The sequence below is a fragment of the Pseudorca crassidens genome, chromosome 17 (assembly GCF_039906515.1).
Source record: "Pseudorca crassidens isolate mPseCra1 chromosome 17, mPseCra1.hap1, whole genome shotgun sequence".
Taxonomy (NCBI): Eukaryota; Metazoa; Chordata; class Mammalia; order Artiodactyla; family Delphinidae; genus Pseudorca; species Pseudorca crassidens.
The window spans coordinates 25,410,170-25,429,243 of NC_090312.1; the positions used below are offsets into that span (position 1 = coordinate 25,410,170).

General features: G+C 33.7%; 1 protein-coding gene across 1 annotated transcript in view; it reads left to right on the forward strand.

Annotated features, from left to right (window-relative positions):
• Nucleotides 1-19,074, forward strand: part of LOC137210719 (CUB and sushi domain-containing protein 3) — a 705,705-nt gene that overhangs the window by 102,047 nt on the left and 584,584 nt on the right. The window contains exon 5 of the mRNA XM_067712783.1: nucleotides 10,404-10,525. Within this exon, the coding sequence (XP_067568884.1) occupies nucleotides 10,404-10,525 (122 nt within the window). The remainder of the gene's footprint in view (nucleotides 1-10,403; nucleotides 10,526-19,074) is intronic.

A 19,074-nucleotide genomic window follows, 5' to 3' on the forward strand; every position in this document is an offset into this window, starting at 1 on the left:
TTCAACATTTTTTCAGGTAGTTGAAATTATATACTATATTAAATAATTATTAACAAGTAAAATAAGACCAAAATGAAATTCTGACATATTGAAAGCATTATAACCATATTTCAAGGCATTACTTAAATCTACTTTTCTGGGTTTAAGATTGTTATAGAGGAAACTCCAATGTAGAATTTCACTTCATAATGAAAATAACTCTGTGTGAAACTTTCCAAGCTATTAGCAGTTTCCTCCCCAGAAAAAAAAATGCAAGAGAAAGATAAATTGTTTTTGAACGTAGTCCTTCAAGACATATGCCAAATATCATGCGGAAGGAGTAAAATTTTGACACTTAAGTCATATATCTGTACCTTATTTAATGCAGTTTATTTTCTGTGTGAAAACTCCACAATTTCTATTTATGTCCATTAAGAAAGCAGACACTAGTTCTGGTGGTATTCTTCTCATTTGTCCTGGTTTCCTTTGTCCACTTTGATAATAAATTTCTACCAAGACTTATTCATTGTTCACAGCAAATCTTTTCTGATCCCACTTAAAAATGAATTCCCCAAACCTTTTTCATTTTCAAAGCATTTTTTCTTCATTAGGTTGCTAATAACTTCGTTAAAATTTTTCCTTTAATTTATAAAATATTTTTCACAACTTTAAAAATATTTATTTTCTGTTTGAACTAATATATGTTTTGTATCTCCTATAACTTGTCTTAGAAATTTTTAAATTTCTTGAGCCATTTTATTTTCTCAGTCATTTTTTCTCAGTAGATTATTTTATATTCAACACATATACATCTGCCAACATGGGGTGTTTATTTGTTTTTGTTTGTTTTCCTTAGAATGTCCCTAAAGCATTTCCATTCAATCATCTCCAATAGTAATGATCACATATTAACTTTAAAAGATGTCTCAAAAAGTGTTACATGGAAATGAATACCGTGTTATTGTTGTACAAGTTCACCCTCAATTTTTTTATAATGTTTATTCTTTATAAGGATTCTATAAAAGCCATAGGAGAAAGACTCCCAAATTACTAGATAAGTGGGGGGGCAAAACATAGAAATAAAACAATTATTTTTTATGTCACTTCATATGAGTAGTCTTTCCTGATCTGTTATCTCCTTCCATAGCCTTTCTTGATCTATTACTTTCATAGCATCTCTTAAATTCAACTTTATCTACTAGTTTAGTATTTCTCTTCTCTTCTAGACTGTAAACTCCATGAGGGCAGAGACCTTGACTGTCTTCTTTACCTTTCAGTGTCTAGCACAGTGCGTCAAACAGAATAATGCACTCATTTAATGTTTTCGGAATACATGAATTTGCAGAATAAGTATTGTACAGCATTTAACTTTCACAAATAAATTAAAATATATCATCTAAAATTAGTATGTAGAATTTATCAGAAAAATTACATTGAAATGGGAAAGTTAATTTTTATTTTCAGTGAACAATTTGATCATTACATTCACTGAACAAAAGTTCTTAACTGTTAGATCTTATTTGTTTCTAGATCTGGAACATATTTGATCAGTAAATAATAAAAATATCAATTTTGCTTTGTGACATTAATAATGTATTGCTATAATATCAGTTTAAATTTTATGTTTATATCAACTTATAATATAAGCTTAATATCAGTTTATATCATAGACATATAAAGTTTTAGGTGCTAGATTCTTACTGAAGTTTACAAAATGATAATAAGTCTGATTCCCTCAAACAACCACCATCGAATATTTCTTATTTATAACATATAGTTTGCTTCACTATCTTGGAATCCAAAATAAATTTACATTTTTAAATAGTTATTAAATGACTGGACATACTATCACAACTCTCTTTTTCCTCTCCTGGGTCTTAGTCCCAGGAGACAGTCTTTTGGAAAGAAAATAATTAAAATCAATCCAACAAAAAACCCACTTTCTGCTTTAATCAGATGTCATAATAAAAACACACGCTATCAACCTTGTTGCAAAGTATAGATAGTAAGGATAGAGTTCAATTACCACTGGTGGTGTTTGGGCAAAGACAGAATAGAAAGAAATTGTGAGTAACGCTTGCCCTAGTTTACCTCTATGAGATCGGGGATAGTTCCCTTTCATGTCTGGGAGGTAACCATACCATGTCTCTCCATGTTCAAGTCCCATTGAATACTAGAAGTTGTCCATCATTAAGTACCAGCACTTATTCAGTTTTAGTCATTTTATGTTTCTCCCTAGCAATATTTATTGTCGTACCTAGCAGGGCCCTATCAGAAACCCTAACACAAATAAGTTTTTTGTTGGTACATCTCCCATAGTCTAAGCCATTCTGATTTGGTGAAGCTCACAAAGTTTGGGCTATTCATACTTATTCATTGTTGTATACATTGATTGTCATACGTTATTAGAACGTCTAATTTTCCAAGTTACAAGTTAAGAGTTTCTAGGAGCAATAGAAACTCTACTAAGTTAAAGTTAATGTCACCTGCTTTGTCTATCACCTCTTGTGTAGCATAAGAAATATAGTTTATTCTGTGGCCAATGTCAAGTTATTCTCAGAAATGATCTAATACTATGAGTCTCATCTCTGAATAATAAGAAAAGAGATCACTGTGGATATTGAAAGATAGAAATGGAAATACTTCTGCTAGGGTAAGATCACAATGTTAATTCACAGGTGAAAGAAAAGGGAAATGTTACAAATACATCAGATTTCAAATTGATTTTTTTTTTTACTAAAAAATCCATAATTTCCATGTTTCATACGTCATCAAACCATTTTAATAAAGCTATGTCTCTGAGATTGGACAACAAAATAGTTTCCAGGCTCTACTAATCTCATTGCATCTATTGGGATAAACCATTAAGAGCACAGAGATAACTGCATAATATAGTGTAAAGTCATTGTATGCCTGTCAGAGAGAATGGGTGATATAGTGTAACTGTCTAAGTTTACAGGTAAAAGAATGAGATTCAGATGGTTTGGATTTGCTCAAGTATGAACACAAAGTAAGTTGAAGATGCAGGGATAGTAAAGATACACAAACTACAAAGCTATTTGGACTTCATCATCATAACTCCGTTAAAGACATAGGCTATCGTGCCCCTCATAACAAAGAATTGTTACTTGCTAGAAATCTTCCAACATACCTAAGACACAGCCTTAGAGCAGGAGACAATAGAGATTAATTGTTCACAGAGCTGTTAGTGAATCCTAGGTGGATGACAATATCCACAAAAGGGTGGTAGCCTAAATTGCCACTACATGCAAAGGAGGTGGGGGGAAGAAAGATAGAAACCAGAAACAAAATCAAATCTTTGTTGTGACTCTCATTATTTTAATCATGGTCTCATTCATTCATTCCTGTATTTAATGAGTATCTACTATGGGCCACACGCTGTTCTAGGCACTGGAGACACCATGGTGAACAAAACCTAGTCCTTGCTCTCATGTAGCTGTCATTCTAATAAGGAAAAGAGACAGTAAACAATGGTATATATATGTGTGTGTACACATGTATGCATGTGTATATACTGTGTGTAAATATGTATATCTCAGTGTATGTAGTGTATGAAGGTGATACTTAAAAATCTAACGTTTAGATAGGTTAGTCATATAGATTAGTCAGAATAGACTATTTATTAAGAACTGTTTGAGGAGAAACCTATACAAAGTGAGAAAAAAGGCAAGTACTAACATCTTAAAGTGGAAACATTCTCACTGTGTTTAAGGAATTGCAAGTAAGTGAGTGGAAGGAGCTTTAAGGAATTTTCAGATCTTGAGAATATGTTGGAACAGGATCACAATAGTCCCTCAATATTATTAAAAATTCATGAAGATTCTGGAAGGAGAGAGTGAAAGAGATACTTCAGGGTTCACTAGACCCAGAGACCACTACAGACTGGACCCAGCTGGTATATTCCATGCAAAAAGAATATTTAACCTGAGAATTGTATCTTTCTTATTCAACCAAAAAATAAATTTTTTGCTTCTCTTACTTGAGTAGTTCAAACATTATATCCAGCATAAATCTAAATGCCTGGAGGTTACAGTTGAACCAAAACATATTTCATTGTATTTAACCTTTTTCTTAGGTGTTTCTCAAAGCATAGTTAACTCTATGTGCTTGACCTGAGGAAAAAATAGGACTATGGTATATTGATAGACGTTAAGGATTAATTTTGTTTGTTTGTTTTCTGCTACTATACTTACATCATTTTCTTGAAAGGGCATAATCCTCTTAACAGTAGCTCACAGTGTCTCCTTATATATAGGCTCATTTTACTTCAAAAACAAGACTAGAAAAGGATGAATTAGCTATTCTTCTTTACCTTTTTAAAAATATAGGTGGAACATGAATAAGACATATAGAATATTGTAAAATAACTATATTAGACAACTAAGAGTTAAAATAATCATAGATATATAGACTATATAAAAATTAGCTAATTTGTATCAATTCATTTTAAACTGCTGAAATCAGGATGTTAACATTTTTGTGACAACAAGCCTTCCCATCCAGAACACAACCTGTCTTTTCACTTACACAGGTTTTATTTCATTTCCTTCAGAATGTTTTTTATGGTTCTCTTTATAGAAGTCTTGTACCTTTCTTGCCAAATATGTTTTTCAAAATTACACATTTACTTTGTTGCTTGTGTGAATTGGGTCTTTCCATTTGAATTGCCAATCATTATTTTTATAAAAGAAAACTTTAAATTTTCATATGCATGTTTTCTTCAAAGCCAGTTTACATGACTCTTAAACATAACATAGTATAAATTGTAGACAAATTATTAACTCTTGAGTTTAGGTAGGCAAATTGCATATTGTAAGTAAAAAAATGATACCTTTTTATTTTGTAATCCTTTCCAAATTTTTCCTATTTATTGCATTACCTAGAATTTCTGAGATAATGTTGAATGTTGTCACAGATTTTGAGCATCCATGTTTTATTCTAATCTTTAATGGCAAAAGTTTTCACATTTTATTATATAGTCTAATACTTCTTTTAATTTCGTACATTCATTGTTACATTTAGAAAATTTTCTCCTTTTTCTACTATTTCTGTGTTTCTAAAACTTAAATCAGGAATTTCTGCTTTATTTATCAAACATTTAATAAGCATCTACTGTAATCACATTTATCTTTCACCTTTGTGTTATTAATGCTACATTGAAGAAGAAAATTTGTATCAAAATGATGTATGAGTTCAATATAATTCAATAAGACTACCAATCTTTTTTAAACTTCACAAACTGACATACCAAAAGTTCATGGAAAAGTAGATATTCAAGAATAACAAAGAAAATAATGAAATTGAACAATGACGAGATTTGCAATGTCTATATTAAAAGTGATTAAACAATATGGTATTTCAGAGAAATAATCATAGATAAGTGAATCAATACACAAAATACCAGTTCAGATCCATGTATGGATTTCTGAGAGAAAGTGGGGGTGGAGCATAACATAACATAGTATATATGGCATTTTAAATTGGTGGGGAATAAAACAGAGTTTACTATAAATGCTACTGGGAAAACAGATATCCATATATTGGAAAGTATAATTATCTACCCTACTTCACACCATACAAAAATAATTTCCAGATAAATGAAAAGTTTAAATATAACATAAAATTTGAAAGTATGGGAATTAAACATTAGATGGTGTTTTCAACCTTTTCTACTTTTGAAAACCTAGATTTGAAGAAACCTTTCCTAACCTAGACATAAAACACAGCTACCCTAGAGGAAAATACTGACAGATTTACATGTACTTTTAAAAAAGTTTTCAGACAAAATTAACTAAAAGCAAAGTTTACAAATTAAAAAAAAAACTGGGAAAATAATTACAACATGCATAAAAAATGGTTAATACTGATAATATGTAGGAAACTTCTGTAAAACCATGAGAAAAGGACAATTGAAACTAGAAAAGTGTACATGAACAGAAAAATCAGAGCAAAAGAAATAGAAATAACAGTAAAAACTTCTGCTAAACCATACTAATAATGTAGAGAATAGGAAATCAAAATGTTATTAACATATTTAATGTAATGACAAAAACACAAATAGATAACACTATTATTTTGGTGAGAATGTGGAGACCTGTACTCCTTTATACCATTTTTGAGAGTATACTGAAAAAAAGTGTGGAGTAATTTACACATATTTATCCAATTTTTAAATCCTCACATATCGTAGCTAAGTAAGCCTGTGAAGAATTCATTCTGCCATGATAGCACAAATATAAAGAACACGTATTAGCACAAATATAAAGATATAGGTACTAAGATCTCCATTCCTGGATTATGGTTTTTAGCTGAAAAAATTAAAACAAACTTTCACTAGCATGTGCTGTATAACAAGCAACCACGAAATCTTAGTGGCTTACAAGATAATTTTTCCTTTCAGTTATATTGTATGTTGGTTGCTATGGGTCAGCTGTTGCAAATTGCTCAAATGGCTGGTCTTCTCATTCCCCAACCCAGGATTAGGGAAACCCCTAATTACCATGTGCTATTCTCATAGTTGAAGGCTGTCAAAAATTTTCAATCCATCCATCAGCTACCGTTGCAACTGTGAAATCTATTAAATAAATCTACATATGCTGACCTAGAACAGTATTCATGATACATGAGGGGAAAATAAGTTTCAGAGGAATATGTATAGAATTAGCTCAGTTTCTTAAAACACTCAAACACACAAAAAGCCAAGAATTTTGTAAAAACATGTACACCTACAAAATGAAAATATTTGCAGAAATAAAACCTTACTTGTTAAGTGGTTACTCTTTGGTTTGGACAGAAGCAGTCAGGAAGACCAGCATTTTTATGAGTGATTCTTACTTGTCATTTTATGAGTGCTTTTTTCTTTATTTTTATGTGAAAAGAAAATCATTTTCAAAAAAGACAGTTTCCCAGTCTGAAACATATTTTTAAGGATTTTATATCAGCATATAGAGAGCACATATTTTACAGTTCATTTAAGAGCTGTGCCAAAGAACTTGGATATTTGTTCTTTCAGTAAACATTTCTACATCATGAAGGCCAATGCACTAGGAGTTAATGAACAGAGATGATAAACAAGGCCTGTCCACAAAGGACTGTAAGTGTTTGCACATTTTAGAAAACAAAGCATGCCAGAGAATTACCAAGTAGTAAAAGCCACTTGAAGTAGTATGTCCAATTAGAAAGATGTTTCTACTAACTTCAAACCAATCATGTGATTGCTCTAAAATTCTTATTGCTATAAAGTTTTTAAGTATTTTATACTGCATTCTTTATCACATCACTAGCACTTAAACACCTTTATGGATATGCCATTCAAATGATGTGCTGTGAGGACTACAATCCATTACAGAACCCTGAGTGGAAGAATTGGGAACACTTCCTATAGAAAGAAGTGGCACATTGGTTTAACTTTGTTTAAATGAATAGATTTTCCGCAGGCAAATGTAAGAAGGAATAATATTTTAGCCTTGGAGAACAGCATGGAAAAAGTGGAAAACTATAAAAGGTATATATATTCAAAGAAAAAAGATAATTTATTTTTTTCTGGCAGAAGTTGAGTGTATGACAGTATAAGATGGCAGGAAGTTGTATTGGAAAATAAACCTATATCCTTACAGGAATGATTTTATATTCTATTTTAGGCAGTTGGTAATTTATCCTATAGGAAACAGGTCAAGTTTTTATGCAATTAAGTGAAATAATCAAATTTGTATTTTAGAAAGGTAAGAGTAGTAGCACTAAGGAGGATGGAACAGAGAGTGAAAATGGAGTATAGGAAAGGAGTTAAGTAGCTATATCTAGTCCAGGAAAAAGATGATTATGAAGCACTGGGTATTGGGAAAAGAAGAAAAAGAAGGATAAGATGTTTAAGAAGTGGAATACATAGGTCTTGAGGAGTGCATATGTACGCATGGGAAGGAGGTGGAGGGGTTAGTTAAAGTTTTCATTAAACACTTTAAAATATTTCATGGAATTTCCAGTAGATAGAGAAAAAATTTACTCTAGAAATCAAGAGAGATGACAAAATTGGTGTTGTAGATTTGAGAGCTGTCAACACAAATGATCATTGTTGCCGTAAAATTGAATTGGAATAACTATTCAGAGAGAGCATTGAACAAAGAGAAAATAGACTGTGAAATAGTTTAATATTATGCTACTTAAAGGTCAGATTGGGAAAAAAATAGAACCAGAACACAGGGTATGGAGCATACTATTCAAAGCAAATAGGCCTAGAATCAAGAGATTCAGGACTATGTAAGGGACAGCTGAGAATTTCAAAGTTGGTCAATACTTTCCATTACTGCTGAGAGATTACATATGTAGAAAAAAATGAAGAGATACTATTAGATTTAGGAGGTCATTTCTGGCATTGTGACAGCCATTTCAACACTGAAACAAGAGAACTTAGACTGAAATACTTTCAAAAGTGAATGGGGGAGAAAAAAATGAAGTAGTGAGCTTGGAAGACTTACGAGAAGTTGCAATATAATGATCTCACTTATATGTGGAATCTAAAATTGACAAACTCATAGAAACAGAGAGTAGAATAGTAATTATCAAAAGTGAGTCTGGCTGGGGCTTCCCTGGTAGCACAGTGGTTGAGAGTCTGCCTGCCGATGGAGGGGGCACGGGTTCATGCCCCGGTCTGGGAGGATCCCACATGCCGCAGAGCAGCTAGGCCCGTGAGCCGTGGCCGCTGAGCCTGCGCATCCAGAGCCTGTGCTCTGCAACGGGAGAAGCCACAACAGTGAGAGGCCCGCATACCACACACACACACACACACAAAAGTTAGTCTGGAGGTGCTAGGTTAAAGGGAACAAATTTCCAGTTATAAGATGAATAACTTCTGAAGATATAATGTAGAGTATGGTGAATATAGTTAATAATGCTGTATCACATACTTGAAGGTTGCTAAGAGAGTAGATCTTAAACATTTCTCACTACACACACACATGCACAAGTGGTGATTATGCGAGGTGAATCATCATGTTGTTCACCTTAAACTTACACAATGTTATATGCCAACTATATCTCAATAAAGCTGTAAAAAAGAAACCAAATGTTAAATATTCAGAAATTTTGTGAGGCCTTGACAAAGCTTTGGTAGCCTAAAATCAGCAAGGTATTTTTACTATGGAAATTGGAAATTGAGAAAAATAAAAAAAGTGAACAGGAGAGAAGAAAATGCAGTAATGAACATGGAAGACTTACAAGAAGGGTGTAGTAAATGAAAAAGGGAAGGTTGGTAATTGATGTTGAAGGAAGAAAAATACCATTTGTTAATTTTTCCTTATTATAAAATAACAGTTTTATTGTTTAAAATATAGAAGTCAGACACAAACAAGAGAAAATTAAAAGTAACCAATAAATCACCACAAAGTTGTCTAGAATAGATTCATGCTAAAATATGAGCTAAAGGGAAAAAAAAAAAAACTAGCTAAAAAACACTTACGTACTAGAGAGACACAGATTTCATGATAAAAAGATAAGACTTGAAGTTGGAAGACCTGAGCTCGAATCTTGACTATGTTATTTACTAGCTGAGTGATCTTGGACAAGTCAAACAAACTTTTGGGACCTCCATAAACTGATCTTTAAAGTGATTATATGTAAAGTTTTATGTGCATATGAAAATCTATGTTAAACTGTACATGACTTAAAAGTACAATGAATTATTGATGGATTGGAAAAAGATGACTTAGGCAGGATTTTAATGGAATGGGGCAAAAAAATGCATATCAAAAGTAATGCCACCAAGAAACTTTTGTGGTGCTCAAGAAGGAAGTCAAGACATATACAGTGTGGTCAGAAACTCTTTTGTTAATTAGAAGAGAAAAGGGTTAGAAAACTGAGGAAATATTATAACATGACTTTTGTGGGAATTTCTTAAAATTACCTCAGTGTAGCTCTTTTTGTAATCTGAATGGCTCAATTCATAGTTATAAGAACAGAAAAAGTAGTTTTAATATTGATGTTTCAATTATGAGTTTTATGCTATTATGCTATTATGAGTCCTAGTGTACTTAATTAATAGAAAGGAAAACACTATTTAAATTGCTAATCAATCCAAAGATTTGCTTTTTCCTCTTTGTAGAATTTTGTTAACACAATATTGAATAAATATAAGCTCTCACTAATTAAACTAACCTATTTACAGTCAGAGGACAACTTATCATGCTTCACACTTTCATAACTAGTTTTCGATTAATGTTTAAAATATGAGCTTGTGAACTTCAGGGTGTAAAAAACACTCTCATTTCGATGTCACATTAGAATGTCATAATATATATTTCAATGTGGTTATTATTGTGCAATTTTGAATTTAAAGTCTATTTGCAAGTTATTTTATTGCTATGATTTTGCATGTGGCACGTTCACCTTTTAAAATGCAATTTCCCTTTTAGTGAAGACATGTGGCTCTAATCTTCAAGGACCAAGTGGAACCTTTACGTCTCCCAACTTTCCATTCCAGTATGACAGCAATGCACAATGTGTCTGGGTCATCACAGCGGTGAACACCAATAAGGTAACTGAAAACCGTCTCTGGTGAAAAAGCATAACCATAAAGACAAAAACAAAGACATCATGAGGGAAGTGCAGTGAAGAAAATTCATACCTAACATATGATTTCTGAAATATTTCCTACTTATCCATTATATAAAACATAAACATACGAGAAATACGGAAAAAATGTTAAATATTGCAGTTCTATCCCAACTAACATATAAACGACAACACATTAAAATTATAAATTAGTGTTTTCTGAGACATGCTTTTGAAGGTTGTAAGTATATGTTTTTTATTTTTAAAGAGGCCATAAATAATGGCTTTTCACTTTATATCTTTCTGCTTGACATATCATTCAGGTATATCATGTTTTTATACATAGCTGCCTTTCCTTTCAGTGTTTCTCTATTGCCACAGATCACATAGCTTTTCTTTATTATAAGAAGTTATTAATGTTCTCTCCACTAATAGAGGATTCATATTATGGGTACTTCTAAAGGTTGAGTTGTCTTTCTATTTGACTAAAAATGAATAATACATCTAAATATGTATATGCCACAGTACTTCAAACAAAATTATAATGCTGAATGAACAAAAGAGCAGCTGAAAAATTAGCAAGTTTTCTGTTTCTGTTCTCTCTATCCTGCTTCTCCTTGTAAGAATGTATAGCAAGGACCTAAATAGGAAGAGTCAAAATTCCTCTCAGAATATATGATATCTTATCTGAGTTAGATTAAGGAAAGGTTGGTGGTAGAGTCCATAAAACTGGGTCAGATTTGTAGTTCAAATACTGATTTCGAATTTACCAACTAACAACTTTGATCAGGCTATTTAACCTCTCTGAAATTCAGTTTCTTTATCTATAAAATGTGAGTAATAAGAGCATGTATTTCAAAGTTATGAGAAGTAAGTGAGGTAAAGCATACAGAGTACTTAGCAGAGTTAATAAATACTTAAAAAACATTAACTCGTTATTAGATACAAAGTATGCTATTTTCCAGACTGTTTTGGGTTTTATGTTCATAAAACAATCATAAGAGTAGCAGGGTTGTTTTAAAAATCAACTCAGTGGTCAATTACACTTGCCTTATAGGAGAGCCCTGATTTACAACTCATAAGAACTAGGTCAGAAGCCTATGCTCCCCTAAACTAGCTGTATAAACCTTGGGAAAATTACTAAATCTAACTCTTCACCTTCACAAAGGAAATCATTTTACTTACCCAACCCGTGTTGTCAATTCAATTCAATTCAGCAAATGTTTATTTATCAAATACCTTCTCTGTGCAAATTATGGGTTGTTAAGGAAAAAAAATCATGAACTACTTGAGAAAAAATAAGCGCATATTTATTGAACATTTAGTAACATACCAGGTACCATTCACAGCACTTTCCATGAATTATTTAATTTTAAGACTTCCCTTAATAGATAAATAATTTTATGTCTGCATTTAATAAAGAAGATAAATAACGTGTCTGAGATCACATAGGTAGCAAAGGTCAATGCTGTGTACTTTATAAGATGTGTGTTATTTACAGTGACGTATCTCACACTAAGACATAAGTATCTTATACTAAGATAAACATGAAGCAAATTCATTGTAAAGTATGGGAGAAACACATTGTATTAATCTTGTATGGAGATAGAAATCTTTTTTATGTCATAGCAGTTACCTATAATTGTCAGCAAAATGTGGTAATTATCTCCTGCTCTATAAGATGTTTACTTTGCTAAGCTTAACTCATTTTCATTATTGAATTACCTGAAGTTTCACAGAGGCCATCACATTTCTCCTTGCTTTTCTTAACCAATCTACCAAACTTTTATCTATTCTTTCTCTCCATAAAAAAAATCGAATTTATTTTCTAAGGAAGACATAATTACTTTCTTTGCTATTTTTATCAAATAGCTGATTGAGGACATTAATTTTTGATCTGTTGGTTTATATCCATTTTAAGATACCCTGTAAAAATCCAAGTATTTTCAACCATCTCCCACAATTATATTTTACATTGTGGCCCAGTTACACACACACACAGACACACACATACATACATACATACAATGCTAAAAAATAATTTTCCCTTACTACATGAATGCAATTCTCTGTTTTTTGATTCTAACTTGTAATCTATTTTTAAAATAGTGGTCATGCCTCACTAAATCAATTTTATGATGCACTACAGGTTATAACTATATATTTTGACAAATACTGTTGGAAGATTTGCTTACATAGATTACCATGTCAGAACTCTTTTGAGAAGACAGTTACTGGCATAAACCACAGGCGCAGAGCTCTCTTAGTTGGTATAAACCCAAATTAACCAAGATACTTAACCCCTCAATATCTATGAGTTTCTTCAAAAATCATTGCTTATGTTTTTCTTTATGTTTGATAACTTAAAAGCAATCATTGGGGAGGGTTCAAGATGGTGGTATTGGAAGATCCTGAACTCAACTCTTCCCACAGATACAACAAATATACAACTACATATGGGATAATTCCCTCTGAAAGGGGCCTGAAAACACAACAGAATCTCCACAACAAAGGGTGAAAGGACAGCCACAAAGGGTAAAGGGACAGTTAGGAGAAACAGAGATGCAGTCATGCCAAGGAAAAATGACACACCCCAGCCACAGCGATTCACAGTCTGGAAGGATCACAAGGTATGGATATTTTCCTTGAGAAACAAGAGATTTGAACTTCACGTCAGGCACCCCAACCCTTAGATCCTTCACAGGAAAGATGAGCCCCTAAAACACATGCTTTGAAAACCAATGGGTAATACATCCAGGAAAACTGTAGAACTACAGTGAATGGAAAACTCACTCTTAAAGGGGTCACATGCAGACTCAGTCAACCTGAAAACCAGCACAAAATCACCAGATTGAAAAGTGATTTCAATCACTTGAAAAGGTCAAAGGTAAAGGGGACTCCCTTACTGATCTTAAAGTGTCTGCTGGAGAGGCAGGAACCAGTTGAGATGCTCTCTGGGGACTAAGACACTGGTGGGAGCCATTTTTGAAATCTCAGGGTACATTGCTAATACCATCTCTGGAGAGCACCATTTAGGAAATCTCCATCTAACCTGTTACTGCCAGTGGATGTGCCCCACAAAGAGCTCCACCTACTCCTGTGCCTTGGCCAAGCTACAGAACCAGCTGGGATGTGACTCTGCCCAGTGTTCAGCAGCTACCATGACCAGGTCCTGCAGCCAACCATAATAGAGGCCAGCCCTGCCCACCAGCACACTGAAGCAGCAGCAGCTGCAGCCCCTCCACAGCAGGGGAATGCATGCAGTCCACATAGGGGACACCTCTTGAGTGCCTGGCACTTCTGAGCCCTACAGAACATCTACATAAAGTCACTCCTCCAAGACTGGGAGAGGTAGCTGATTTACCTAATACATAGAGACAAATACAGAGAATTAAGCAAAATGAGGAGACAGAGGACTATGTTCCAAGTGAAAGAACAAGACAATGCCTCAGAAAACAAAATAAAGCAGAGTTAAACAATCTACTTTATAAAGAGTTTAAAGTAATAGTCATAAATATTCTCACTGAACACAGGAGAAGAATGGACAGACACAGTGAGAACTTCAACAAAGAGACAGAAAATATGAGGAAATACCAAACAGAAGTTATAACTGAACTGAAAAATACACTATAGGGGTTCAAAAACAAGTTGGATGAGGTAGAAGAATGAATAAGCAAGCTGGAAGACAAGTCAATGGAACTCACCCAGACAGAACAGCAAAATGAATAAAGAATTTAAAAAACTGAATACATCTTAAGAAACCTTTGGGACAAGATCAACAGGAATAACAACATTTGTGTTATAGTGGTCCCAGAAGGAAAAAAATGAGAAAAAATATTGAAGAAATAATGGCTGAAAATTTTCATAATCTGGAGAGGAAACAGACATCAAGGTCCAGAAAGCACAGAGAATTCTGAATTAGATGGACCCAAAGAGACACATAACAAGACACATTATAATTAAAAATGGTAAAAGTCAAGGACAAAGAGAGAATACTAAAAGCAGCAAGAGAAAAACAACCTGTTACATGTAAGGGAAACCCCATAAGGCTATCCGCAGTTTTTTGTTTTCTTTTGTTTTTTTCAGCAGAAATCTTACAGGCCAAAAGGAGTGGCATGACATATTTAAAGTGCTGAAAGGAAAAAACAACCAACCAAGAATTCTGCAATAATATACCCAGGAAGGTTACCATTCAGAATTGAAAGAGAGATTAAGAGTTTCCCAGGGAAGCATAAGCTAAAGAACTTCACCACCACTAAACTGTCCCTGAGAGAAATGTTAAAGGACCTTCTTTAGGCTGAAAATAAACATCAGTAATTAAATAATAAGAAAACAATGTAAAAATCCACTGGAAAAGGTAAATATATAACAAAGGTAGTATATCAATTACTTATAAAGCAAGCATGAGGATTAAAAGACAAAAGTAGGGGCTTCCCTGGTGGTGCAGTGGTTGAGAGTCCGCCTGCCGATGCAGGGCACATGGGTTCGTGCCCCGGTCCGGGAAGATCCCACATGCCGCGGAGCGGCTGGGCCCGTGAGCCATGGCCGCTGAGCCTGCGCGTCTGGAGCCTGTGCTCCGCAACGGGAGAGGCCACAACAGTGAGAGGCCCACGTACCGCAAAAAAAAAAAAAACAAAAAAAAAACAAATGTAGTAAAATTAACTAAAATTACAATAGTTAGTTAAGGGGTACATAAAAAGATGTAAAGTGTGTCATCAAAAGTGTAAAACACTTGGGGAAGTGAAAATATACAGCTTTGGAATGTGTTCAAATTTAAGTTCCTAACAACTTAAGACAAACTGCTATTTAATTAGAATGTAGTATGTGAGCCTCATGATAATCACAAGGAAAAAACATAAAGTAAGTACACAAAAAAATGAACAGAAATTTAAAAATAATGCTAAAGAAAACAACCAAAACCCAAGGAAAAGAGAGAGGAAGAAAAGAACAGAGAAAAACTACAGAAACCAGAAAACAATTACCAAAGTGGCAGTAAGTACATACCTATCAATAATTACTTTAAATGTAAATGGATGAAATTTTCCAATGAAAAGACCTAGGGAGAATAAATGGATTAAAAAAAAAAAAAAAAGACCCATCTGTATGCTGCCTACAAGTGACTCACTTCAGGAGTAAGAACACACACAAACTAAAGGTGAAGGGTTGGAAAAAGATATTCCATGCAAATGGAAATGAAAAGAAAGCTGATATGATACTCATATCAGAAAAAGTAGACTTTAAAATAAAGACGATAATAAAAGACAAGGGCATTACATAATGATAACAGAGCCAGTCCACCAAGAAGATATAACATTTATAAATGTATATGTACCTAACATACACCAAGATATATAAAGCAAATATTAGCAGACTTAAAAGGAGAAATTGAAAGCAATACAGTAATAGTAAGGGACTTGAGCACCCCAGTTACATCAATGGATAGATCATCCTGGCAGACAATCAATAAGGAAACAATAGACCTAAACAACACCTTACACCAAATTAAGTCCGTAATAGGTATATAGAACAGTCCATCCAAAATCAGCAGAATACAAATTCTTGTCAAGTGCACATGGAACATTCTCCAGGATAGTTCACATGTTAAGGGCCCAAAACAAGTCACAATACATTCAAGATTTTTTTTGCCGTATGCGGGCCTCTCACTGTTGTGGCCTCTCCCGTTGTGGAGCACAGGCTCCGGATGCGCAGGCTCAAGCGGCCATGGCTCATGGGCCCAGCCGCTCCGCGGCATGTGGGATCTTACAGGATCGGGGCACGAACCCGCATCCCCTGAATCGGCAGGCGGACTCTCAACCACTGCGCCACCACGGAAGCCAGAGCCTGGTGTCTTCTAGAAACTAAAAAGATGACAGCGTTCCTGTGGCATAGTGGGTAAAGAGAAGAATGTAAGAAATGGAGGCTATAGAGCTGATTAAAGCTCGGATCATACAGGGCCCTCTGCGATCCATCCAAAAATGTAATGAGAAGCATGATATCTCTTACTTCATTTAGATATCTCTTAAGTGTCACTTTCTCTCCCCTGAATCACTGACCGCCTCCATCTCTATCTCCTTGCTTTATTTTTTTTGTAGCATCTTGTAACACATCAGTATTTGAAGATCTCATATTGTATGGCATTATATGCTGCTTCTCTATCTTTTGTATACTTCCCCAAGAAGGGAGGAAAGTTTGTCTATATCCCCAGCACTAGAATAGCACCTGGTAAAGAGTAGGCTCTAAATACAAATTTATAGAATGAATTAAACAAATTAAAAGTTTTTAGGAAGAAGATTTATCTGATTTGTGTTTCAACATAACATCCAAAATTTTCAAAAGAGGCTTATTAATTGAAGTGCAGTTCACAAAACAGCAAATAGTATAAATATCTCTCCCTACTCTTTTCCCAACCACTCGTCCCGAAGAATATTCATTCATGGACCAGCAATCTTTCTTCCTGGATAACTGGCAAACAGTGAGTTCAGTGGCAAATAATTCCTCTTATACCCTAACTTCTTGGGCTTCTACCTAAATTGCTTACTCAAGAAGATAATTTTGGAAGTAAACAAGGTCTTCCATAAATATTAACTGTTAAAGATTCATTAACACTTGAAGAAATTACATAAGCAAAAATAAAGTTAACAACAAAGACCATGAATTGAGAAGCTAATATCTTGCATCCTTCCTCTTTGGTATCAAGGAAAAACAACAAAAATAAACTGAGAATGGGAATTAGAATCCACTGTATGGTTCATTTATATACAAAAATGTATAGTATCTCTCTACCATGTTGTATGTTTAGCCATTTTAAACTAATCTCATTTTTTAATAAAGCTTCAAGTCAAAGGTTCTCTGCATAAAAATAGTATAGATGAATAAATGGAGAGATAGGTATTCTGGATCAGACTGACGTCATTATTAATGAGTGACAAAACCCAGCAAAATAGTGCTTCTTACCAAATTCACTTTAATGAGACGTACTCATATTTGTTTAAAATTTGTTTCAATATGTACAACCTAACATGTACAAATTTGTAATGAATATCCTCCTAAAACCAGCAACAGTATCTGCAAGCATTTTCTTCAAAATTTGTAAGTTCAAGTTGATCATTTATATATATTATGAAATTTAAATTATAGCCTCCAGTAGCAAAACATGAATAAATGACAGAAAGAACCAATGGTTTTGTACAGTTTTGTTATAGATTTAATATTTGATGCATTTTTCATTTTGTGTAGTTTCTTCCCTTCAGTGAAACATTTGTAGTGCCATATTTAATGTCATTGTTACATACCAGCAACCCCCTAAAGGGGAAGAGCAGTGCACAAATACAAAAGGCATAGAAAAATAAACAAAGCTGAAAGCTTTTATCGTTCCATCAGTATCTTACTGTGTCTCCAGATTCCCCTCCTGTCTCTGAAATATGAGCCTTTGTAAGAATTGAAACTATTAACCTGATTCTGGCAGCAAAGTGAATGAACCTAGAGAATTCCCTAGGCTGGCACTCCTCATTTTTGAATGGTCTAGTCCAAGAGTCTTGGAATACATCTTCTGTCGTAAAATATATAATATTATAGTGTATAATCCTTCTAGAATATGAGAGATTAACTTCTTCCTCTAAAATGAGATTACTTTCAAATAAATAAATGTTGGGTTTATATGTGTTATATTTAAACCTTTTTTATCTTACAGTATTTGTTTCACAAATTTCATGTAAATTTACCTTTTTATAAAAATAGGCAAATTAGGATGATTACTAATTAAACAGTTATTGAACACTAATTTTCCATGTACACATGTAATACATATCATACACAATACATATCACAAAACAGTAAAATTTTAGGATTATTCTGAAATACATGATATTTTGGACAAACGGGTTGAATATTCTGCTTTGTCTGAATTAGACTATACCCAATAAAATTTGATAAAATAGTCCTATGAGGCATCGATTTTTGAGTGAGCTTTTGACTAGTGCTTCTATATGTATGAAAAGAGAAAAAGGGAAAAAGGACTACAGTCATTTTTTTTGGCGGGGGGGGGGGTTTAAAAAATCTAGATTGAGTCCACTCTTCTCCATCCCTACTTTTACAGCTCAAGTTTAGTCCCTCGATCTCTCTAACTGCCCTACTCCACTTCAAATACAGATTGTTCCTGCTGCCAAAGTGAGCATATGAAAAGCAAATAAAACCCTGTCAGCACACCACTCAAAACTCATTATTTGCTGCTACTCATTTATAAGATAAAGTTCAAAGTCCTTAACATGATACAGCTCCTACCTCCATTTTTAGCCTTCCTTTTAATCACTTCCTGTTTCACAGTTGATATTACAGAAACAAAAAGAATATTTCTTTCTACTGTGCCATTTTTTATGCTCTCTTCTACAGTGTTCTTCCCCAGTTCCCGTATTTACCTTCCTTTGCACTGCCTGGGGATTTTCTCTTGGGGGAAATCTTTCCATTTTACTCTTTAATTGGATTGGGCAGCTCTTATCTCTGCCCATGTTAACCCTGTGTGTCCATATCCCAAAG